Source organism: Eleginops maclovinus, chromosome 13 (assembly GCF_036324505.1).
Source record: "Eleginops maclovinus isolate JMC-PN-2008 ecotype Puerto Natales chromosome 13, JC_Emac_rtc_rv5, whole genome shotgun sequence".
Lineage (NCBI taxonomy): Eukaryota > Metazoa > Chordata > Actinopteri > Perciformes > Eleginopidae > Eleginops > Eleginops maclovinus.
In genome coordinates, this window is record NC_086361.1 from 6,221,431 (window position 1) to 6,231,827 (window position 10,397).

The 10,397-nt window shown below is 46.8% G+C and overlaps 1 protein-coding gene across 2 annotated transcripts in view; it reads right to left on the reverse strand.

The window, feature by feature from the left end:
- The window catches only part of cica (capicua transcriptional repressor a), a 36,469-nt gene that overhangs the window by 24,178 nt on the left and 1,894 nt on the right, over window positions 1–10,397 (reverse strand). For both annotated transcript variants that reach the window (XM_063899290.1, XM_063899289.1), the window contains exons 2-3: window positions 4,926–8,591; window positions 4,033–4,300 (exon numbers count right to left, since the gene is read on the reverse strand). In XM_063899290.1, the coding sequence (XP_063755360.1) occupies window positions 4,033–4,300; window positions 4,926–8,369 (3,712 nt within the window). In that variant the 5' untranslated portion in view covers window positions 8,370–8,591. The remainder of the gene's footprint in view (window positions 1–4,032; window positions 4,301–4,925; window positions 8,592–10,397) is intronic.

Here is a 10,397-nt window from a genome sequence, read left to right on the forward strand (position 1 = left end):
AGCTTTGAGGTTTTTGTATTGTATTCTCTAAACTACTGACAACATTTCTCTGTGTTGGAATTCAGCAGACACTGGAATGGCTGCCATACATGTGTGTGTAAAAAATTTGGAGTAGTCTGTTAATTTTTTCCAGAGCTGTATGTAGCACATGAAGGTTCTGGGACTCATTTGAACAGACACAGGAAATATATTTATAGGGTCGAGACTGTATTTAACCTGCAGCATGTTAATGCTACAGTGAAAACACAAGAGAGTCAGAATGTGACACAGTGGGAGTGCAGAATTAACGCTCTTCACAGCTTCCACCCACATCTGCGGTCAAATACATAATTACTCTTTGATCTGCTTTACTTTCCAACTCTGCCTCAGCCAAAGATCACTGTGTAAGGGTTGAAATTAAAAGAAAACAAACAGCTAAACCGGTCGTTGGTACATTTTGGCACTTTTAATATGTTTTTCTCATTGTCAATGACAGTGCTAGACTGGATGACATTTTACATTCTTGCATTAAAAAAAGGTCAGTGCTATTTTGTTTAAATGAATCCACTACTGCTGTCTGTTAGCAAGAAGAGTGTATATTAATCCATAACTGAATATAGTCCCCAACAAATGCACTATTTACTGTTGTTTACTGAACATCTGCTTAAGACTACAGTACCCCGATGTTTAAATAAATTGCTTTACTTTTAAAAATAATAAAAGTATATATTTGTGATTAGGTTTGGGTATTTGGACGATTATGCTGGGTATGTCAAGGGTTGTTGTTTTAGAAGAATTGTGTTTTTATGCTGTTTATTTATTGGTCTGCCTGCAAAGGACGAATGACAAAGAGAAAGACGGCTGATAACAAAACCAATGCTTTTATTTTGAAAGAATTGACATCCAACAGAATAATATGGACTATTTTTGACCAAACCACAGTTTTTAAATTATAGGAACAGTGTTTGGGTTTTTGTTTAGTTTCAATGAAATGTGTTTGCGTCGAGTAAACAAGGAAATTAATTGGGTTTAGTTCAGTGAAAGCTTGATTCAGACTGAGTAAGGGTCTACCTTTTTGTTTGTTAAGGAAAATAAGTTCCTTTCCTGACATGTTCTGAGTTTGTTTCTTATAATTTATTATGCTTAAAAGCTTAAGAGAGCTTGTGGAACAAAGCTAATTTGTGTGTTCGAGCACATGTCCCAGCTAAATCGGCACACAAATACCCTCACAAAAATATGAAGTCGATTGCTAGTCGGAAAAATGTAACATGTCTCTCTACTGTAATGGTGACACTGGTTTATAAATATGCAATTCAGAGTAAGCAAATGGACTACAACAGACGGGATGTTGGAAAGAGAGACATATATAGTTGGTTTTAAGGAAATAAACACATCGCAGTATACAGTCTCTAGCTGTTTAAGTTGCTAAACAACTCATTTAAAACCTGACCTGCTGACACCCTGGAGAGGCCGAGGCATGAATATTCAAGAGGAAGCAGAGACATTGGTGTGTTGTGAAAATGACAGAGACACTACGCAGATAACCATCTTAAAGCGCTGACAGTCATGATGATTAGGCAGAGACAGCAGTGAGGAAGAAAATACACCTGATGAGGTGAACAGCTGTTTTAGGCTACTCAACTGTGGATATCCACCTGTCCTATGACGACACATTACCACAACTTAAAAGAATGTTCCTGTGTGTGCAACATCAGAAGACGGGACCTCCGCCACATCTGAGCGCTTATCTGTTCCTCACTGAAGGCTGCAAACGTACTCAAAGTGAGCAGTAATGAAACTTGTGATGCTAATGCAGCTGCACTTGAGCTGTGCTATATTTAGTGAGAGATCTCAGCAGCCGGGGGGGGGGGGGGGGGGGGGGGGGGCCTGCCTGTGTTTGTTTCTGGGCTCGCTGTGGCTCTAGGTGTTTTAAAAAATGTATGGCGGAGAAACGCGTACCGTTACGCAGGCAGGTGGCTGTTAGCAGCAGTGCGAGGGATGTGAGAGAGTAATAAAATAAAAACGCACTCCGGTAATCAGCTCAGGCCTCAACGCTTTACTGCACTAATTCTACTGGTGGAAACGCGTATCCATGGCAACACGCCGGCAATACGATTACTCTTTTTTCTTCTGACAGTGATGCAACACATTCACATCGAGCTGGACCTGCCCTTGATGCCCTGTCTGTCTGGAGCAGGGTGTGTGTGTGTGTTGAGGAGGAGGGGGTGTGAGTGTCCTTGTTGCTCTCTGCACTCCTGCTCTCATTCTTGCATGTCTAGACATGTCAATATTCTTTTTAAAGTTTCAGCGTAACACCCCTTAAATCTCTCTAGCACACATGCACACACTTAGATATGAAAAGAGCAACACCCCCCCTTGCACACGCACACTCAATAACTCTGACACTACAAACACACACACACGCTGAGTCACAAAATACACACAATGAGCAAGTCTGCAGGGCTGCCTGAGCGACTTGTATAATAAACCTTTCTGATCTTCACGCCTCAGAGGAGAAAAGGTTTCACTCTGAGGCCACCTGAACCGACTGAACCAAGTTGGAATATTAAAATTAAATCAGATAACGGTTGTGAAATAATTTTTATATACATTTAGAAATGCAAAGATCTTCATGCTGTAAATCTGCTACTTCTGTTAAAAACAAAATCAGGCCATGTTTTCATGAATGAAAACGCACAGTATAACTTTTAATAAAACTTTGTTTAATTAAATATCAGTATGCTATATAACAATGCGTAATGTATAAATTGCCAATGTAACTCTTTTACAAATGCCTGTTAATTTATTCGAGTTGCAGTTTTAATATTTAACCCATAATTGGTTTCTGTCCTTGGGGTTACAGTCATTTGACAGGCTGTGTCCATGTGTGAAATGATTGAAAAAATATGCATTTACAGAGTAATAATTGTGTTACCTGGATGTAATATGAGTCTGATAACAGGTTTATAGAGGTGAAATAACATGGGTATAATATGGGTGTAATAACAGTGTAATATGGTTGTAATAGCGGTGTAAAAAGTGTTAAAACAAGTACACAGTAACACAAGTTCAGAGAAATATCATTCCAAATGGCAACTATTCTCATCCCTACATTCAAAGTAACATCTCTGAGTTTGGTCTGTAATATCGCATGGTTGGCATGGAAACAAGCACACAGTATATGATTAACCCAAACACCTCTATTTTTCGCAGTGGCCAATTTTCTATATCTAACACAAAGCTGACAAAATATTTCCACAGCAGATTTTTTCCTAAATGCATACTTTTGTAGAGGGTGCACAAAATGCCTACAAGGGTAACTTCAAAATCTTTTCATCCTCCCTCAAACAACACTTAGATCCTACCGACATGCACAGCCCACTTTGTTAGCTGATGGTACGCTATAATAAGATAATGAGTGAAAAGAACCATTCTATATTTTCTTAGAACACCAAACTTGTTACTAAAGCGCGGAGCATAAAAGAACATCCATCCATTTAATGTAGCTTTTTTTCTGCTAGTATAATCTGCATGAGAGCTATTCATTTTCCACTGGGCTGCTTTTAAAGGAGCTAATGATAAAGCAATCGTTTACTGTATGTTATTGGCAAAAAGAAAGCAGCCCAAAGCAGCTAGCACCTATGATACTTTTTCCAACTATGTCTATTTTTAATTTTAAAGTCTTAGTGAACATTTCTTATTTGCAACAATAAACATATCAATTAATAGCCCAATAATAACTCATTTTAAAAAAAGAGAAAAAGGCTAATTCAGGGGGCAGCATTTTTTCAAACATGATTTCTTTCTTACAAAAGCCAACAATAGTAACTCATATATGACTCACAGCCATAGCAGTCTGCTAACACTCCTGTAACTATAGAGAGATAATGAAAGCGAGAATAACTTTGCTGGAGTGAGTAAGTTTCAGCCTGCACATCCCATAATACCTTACAATATGGCATAAGTGTGCCTGAGCAGACTTTGTATCAGACGTGAACAAAGGTCAAAGCCACAGTGCCATAATCCCTTGCTCCCACGCCCTGCCTTACTCACCAGTGCCGGGCCGTCCCATGATGATTTGCTTGCGTGGAGCCGGGTGAGGAGAATCAGCTGGCAGTATGAGCGGCAGCAGGGCCGTTGGAGTGGGGTGGCAGGCTACTGGCTGCGGCAGCCCCCACTCAGAGGCATCCTGGTGTCCCTCAGGTTTCCTCTCCCGCTCCCGACCTCCAGAGCCAGAGGAGGACAGGATGGAGCCCGATGAGGTGGGCATGGTGGAGGGGCTGGACAGGGCAGCGTGGCCCACTGAGGCTGGAGTCAGAGACTGGGAGGAGACATCAACAAAAAAATGTTTGTGATGATTGAGATTGCAACCTTTTTTTTGTGGGGGGGTGATAATTGTTGGGTTTTCTTATTTTAGGATAGGGGAAACAGGAAGAGGAGGAAAGGCTGAGAACAACAAGGTGACATACAGAACTTTAACTAGAACAACCCCTGACATACAGACTTTAACAGCAGCTAATAATAACTCTACTTCCACATATCACTGTTGACTTAGGAGCAAGGTTCTTAAGATCCTTTTATAATGAAAATTCTCTGCTGTTATTCCAAGCTTTAAGGTCTATCCCAGTTCATATTTGATACTAAAATAAATAGATTTTCTTATTCACTCTCAAGGTGGAGTTTCTCTGTCACAGACACATACCTGGATATTAATAATCATAAATATCAAAACAACCTCCTCACATACACTCATTTTCCTATCATATTTCTATATTAATTCTGGCATTATCCAAATTCCACAGTTCAGTTGAGGGCACAAAACAGTTGTATGAAAATGTGCTTTGAGCTACAGATACTGTATTTATGTACCATTGCAATACCAAGGTAGCTATGACATAATATCTCAATAGCATTCTAAAATGATATTATGGAGAAAACATTCTTACCGAGCTGGAGGTGACCAGGACCAGTGTGGATGTGGGGTTTCCCAGCAGAACTGCCCCGTTGGTGGTGGCCCCGTTGATGGGGACGGGGACCTGCAGGCCGGGTGTAGCTGTGTGTTGGGGCTGACTGTGCTCTCTGGACCTGCTCCTCTCCCTCCTCCCTAACGGTCCATCCGAAAACTTGGCCAAGGGGACATCAGGGTTTCGAACAATGACTGGGGAATCACGGAGGGGTACGATTCGGCGTGGGGACGGTTCCTGGGGCAGTGGTGAGGGAGGAGTGGGAGAGACAAGCATGGGTGGAGGCGTGGAGGCAGCGGAGGACGGTGGCCTGCTGGTGGCGCTACGAGGCCGGGGGAAAGAAAGTGAGGAAGGGGTCGTGGGCTGACTCTGGGGGGAGAGGACTCTGAAGGCTGCAGGGCTGTGTCCTAGGGTTGGGTCTCCCACCATAACTCCCCCTAACAGCTGGTGTTGCTCAGGTTTGGTCTGGTAGTCCTGGATAACAGGCAGCGGGGGGGGCGGGTGGTTGTCGAGCTTCCTCTTGCTGGGGCTCATGGGTACTGTGAAAGTGAGATTGGTCTGAAATGTGGGCATGATCCCCGACAGGTGGCGCTCTCGCTCAGCACCTGGGGTGCCCATTTTAGTGCCACTAAGATGGCGGTGGCGGCGTGGAGTAAGTGAGGCAGGAGCCGTGATGGGGCTGAAATTAGCAGGCCGGAAGCCGAAGAGCGGAGAGGGTGAGGGTGATGGGGTAGGGGAGAAGGGTGACTGGTTGGAGATAGGGGAGTATGAGGGCGTACCTGAGCGGGAGCCCCCCAGAGAGACCAGCATGGTTGCAGCCTCACACTCGTCAAAGTCAAATCGAGAAAGGTCCTGGGGGAGCAGTGAGGGAAGGACCAGGCGTGGGCGGGAGTCTCCCCCGCGGCTGCTTGCCTCGCTGCTCTCACGTGACGTCTCATCCCAGTCGAACTCTGAGCTAGCTCTCCCACCACTCATTCGGAGGTCAGACGGCGTCAGGGTCCCTGTGCTGCTGGCTCCGCCCCGTTCCCGGCCACCTCCACTGGCCTCCATCTCCTTGGTCCTCATGGAGAGGTGTCGGGAGCAGTACCCCCGGCGCTGAGACTCTTTGGAGCAGCCCTCCCTGGAGCACAGCCTCCTCCATTGCTTCCCGTTGAACTTCTTACGGATGCCCGTTGGCGTGCACACCACATCTCCCTTCTTGTACTTTTGCTGGGCAGCTGTCAGAGGGGTGCGGGAACGTGAGGAAGAGGAGGAGGTTGAACCCGATCCGGATCCACCACCTGCTCCTCCACCGGAAGAACCTCCTCCTGAGGCCTTCTCGACTCTCGAGGATGCGTTGGAAGAGGACATGGGAGGGAGAGGAGGGAGCTGAGGGGTGTTAAGGACTGCTGCAGTTGTTGGGTCAAGGCCTATGAGGACAGGTGATGGAGGGGGATGGGGGTTCAAGGCCAGGTGGGAAGGAGGGATCCCAATACCCCGCACCACAGACAGGTGGGGGTTGAGGTAGCCAGGCGGGGGCTTAGAGACGATGTGGCGGTGTTGGGGGAGTGCCATTGGTTTGGCCCCAGGTATGATCGCCCCCATTGGGAGCATGTTAAAGTGGGACACCTCCATGTCTTCTTCAGGGGTGAGAGGCATGTACGGGTGGTGTTGCTGCTGCTGTTGGCGCTGCTGCATTGCAGAGTTCTCCCTTTCTCGCTCTCTTTCCCTCTCTCTTTCCTGTTTTCTCTGGAGTTCCCTCTCCCTTTCTAAGTCTTTCTCTATTTCCCACTCTCTGCTTGGGGCCAGGCTGAGCACGGACACCGGGGTCACTGGGGTGGTGACGTTGTGGCCTGGCGTGGAGGAAGCCGGGACGGTGCCAGGGTAGGGGATTCCTCTCCCCTTGCTGGGTGTCATTCCCCGGCTCAAACGACACACCTCCTGCTCCACATCTATCTCCTCCCTGTCCTCCCGCTCCCTTTCCTCGCCCCCGACCTCCTCTTCTCCATCTTGTCCTCCTCCAGGAGGCAGATCCAGGTCCCAAGGTGGCACCAGGAGCCTGAGTGTTTGTCGGGACACCCACACTGCCTGGGTGCCCACAGTTGTCCCTCTGCCATCTTCTTCCTCGTCCAGTGAGTCAGCTCTTTCCTCAGACAGCAGGACACGGTAGCGGTTGGCAACAGCAGGGTGTGTGTCCACCTGGGTCACCACACCTTCCCTGTACCACTGCCACTGGCCCTCGGTGCCCTCCTCGTTGCCAAAAGGAACGCATACACGGGTGCCAATAGCTATTGGATGTACACCAGGGGGCGGGGCATCTAGTATAATGTCTACCACCCCTGGGGGGCTGTCATGTCGATAGGGATAACGGCACAGTGTCTTCTCACCATTCAGCTGCACCTCCAGGCTTCCAAATTCACCGCTGACCTTACGGACGACTCCAGCCCGGAACACCAGATCTGAAAACCCTTCATCCCTCCTTTCACCTCCTCCATTCTCATCCTCTCTTCTCCTGAGCTGGCGGGCAAGGATACGCTGATTCTTCAGCCCTTTGGCCAGGGCATCAGACAAAGCATCAGGGAGACTGGGTGGCACATGTGAAGACATCTGCGTGGGGGCGTGTGACTCGCCGACAACCTCTAGGTCAGCTGAGTGCTCGCTTGCGGTGTCCGTAGAGGAGCAGCGGGGCAAGGGGCTAGGCAACACTCGCTCTACATCCCTCATCACTTCACATCCTGGTGGTCTATCCCTGTCCCCTCCCAGCGTCAGGGTAGGGGGTCCTGGGGAGCTGCACTGACTCCTGCTGTGGAAGTCCTCCATCAGGCTCCGACTCTGACTGTTGCCATCAGAGTGCGAGACACAGATGTCGCTTCCTAAACCTGTTGACCCGTGGTTGATGACACCACCACTAAGAGAAAGTGGAGGAGGCGTGCTTGAGGAAGGGTTGCTATGGTTACCAGTTGCAGACAAGCAGTGTTCAGAAGTGTACTTCTTCTTCGGAACACGGGCCTTGAATGTGGCAGTTTTTCGGCTGGAGGCGGGGTTTGGGCTGTTGTTGGCGCTGGGCGTACTGCTGTTACTACCACTGCTACCACCACTGTCAATGCTCACAGCTGACCTCCCTGATCTGTCATCTGAAGATGTCAAAAACTTCCCAGAATCCATCACAAGCGACACTGTTGTTTCTGACAGTCCTTCTCTGTGAAGCCCCTCCCCCTCTGAAGTGTCCCGCGCTTTCAGTAGATCTGTCTGTATGGACTCTGAATGTGAATTAGAAGAAAATGAAGAGGAGGGTTTTCGGTTTTGTGGGGATCTGCTTCTGTCTCTGCTTTCGTCTGAGTCTCTCTTCTCCCCTCCTTCCAGGGCATCCCCCGCTCCGCGACGCTTCCCCCCTTTGGCCCGGGTGGAGGGAGGAGAGCGTCGGCCCTGCTTTTTTATCGGCTTCATTTTTTCATCTAGCTCGCCTTTTCCTCCAAACAAGTCTTTTTATTTATTTATCCCAGAGATTCTGTTTGGCGTTCCTGTGTTGCTCTGCCTCGATTTTATCTTCTTCTTCTTCCCCCTCCTTTCTAGTCTCTCTATTTTCCTCCTCTGCCGTGGCCTCCCTCTCTCATCCTGTCTTGTCTTGGTTGCGCGACTTCGGCACTTGCCCACCTTATTCCAGAGACTCTGAAAGAAAGGCAACAGGGAGTGTGAGTTACTCATGTGGCAAACACATTCAGACATGCACAAAAGCCCATTCACCACCAACGATAGCTACTAACTGCACGGCTATGAGAGTAAAACTGACTGATTGAATTCAAATTACACATCTTGGAAAACATTTAGGTGACATGAAAGGAATCCAAAATAAAAACAAAGTAAACAGGGACTTTACGATTACAGGCATCATCAAAATAGGAGGAATACATTTAAAATAATCCTGAAATGTATTCCCCGCTAAAAGATGCATCATCGTACTATAGCAGGAATAAAAATGACTCATCTACAAATTCATTGCACATTATTTCATTACATAACAGGCTCTACTCACATTACACACGGCCTGCATCCATACCAGGTACACATTGACAACAGGAGGCCATGTTGTAGGGTAAACACAATGCAGGCTTACAACACAGTATGGAAATAGTGAGGAGCAATTTGCCCAGACAAGCCTTTCTGCATGCACACGCACTCTCTCACACACACACACTACTTCTTGGCCAGGGCAATAGAGGCGGGGGAATTCCTTCTTTGCTCGCATACTGAAACCCTCCCTTCTTTCTCTCTGTCTCTCTTTCTGTGGCGACCTTTATCTATGTATTTCAAAGCAGAGTCAATCCGCCCCTACAAACTCCATTTCCTGTGGAAGACCATTACCTAACTTCCCCTTACTTTATTCCTCCCTCTCTTTGCTACTATTACTCTTTCATTCTTATCCCCTGCTTGCCTTTTTCTCTTCTCTCTGATATCGATTTCATTCTCTCTTTTTCTCTCCTCTTCTTTCACGTCGTCTCTATCCTCATTTTGTGCTGCAGTCATCCAGAAAATCAAGAGTTGCTCTGAAATAAATTGTTATTCCACACCAGAGTCATTCGGTTTTGCTGTTAGCCACAGCCAGTCATTCAGAATATCTCCACACCGGACTCGTTCACAGTTCTGCCTCCGCTTTAAAAACTAAAACAGATTGATTTTGCTGACTTGTTGGGAGGGAGGCTGTTGTCATTTTTACTGGTTTGTTTGCTGTGTGGCTGATACGCGCGGGACTCGCCTCAGGTCCTGCTTGCTGTATACTCTACCTCATTTCTTCCAATACAAGGCGAGTCTCCACAGAGCTACGAGCGCCAGAAAGATGTTGACAACCAGAGTGAATAACAGAACACCTCTTATATGCTTAACATCTTTCAAAGATCAAATTTAAATGTACCTCGTGGCCAGGTACATAGAACACAGATGGAAATGAAGTGACAAACATAGATGTATAATTTAGATATTTCACTGTCAAAATATTCCAGATTGATGCCCATCATCCACCACTCGGCATGTATACTGTCAGTGACTGTTTGTCTGTCTGAAACTTCCCTGTCTGCCTGTCTGTCCCTGTTTCTACATCCGTCCTCCCACAGGTCTCTTTCTCTCTGTCTGCTTGTTTCTTTTCTCTTCTGCAGCCTTCCTGTTTGTCTGCGAGGGCCCGCATTCATTCAGGTCCTTTTAATATCTGCCACATCATATCGGCGAGAGAGAAATCCATTTTCAGAGAAGAGTGCTGCCTGTCTCAAGGCCACACACACAGCAAACATCTATGTGATGATAGTTGATAGTTCACACAGAGAGCTAGTGATCTAATAGCATCACTGTGCTCTATGTAAATCCCTATTTAGGACAGAGCCATAAGAGCAGCCGCCATAAAATAATTTGGCAGTCGTCCTTACTTGGTCACGATAGAGGTATGCTACGTGTGTTTACTCAGTAGTGCAATGTGTACAACAGCTG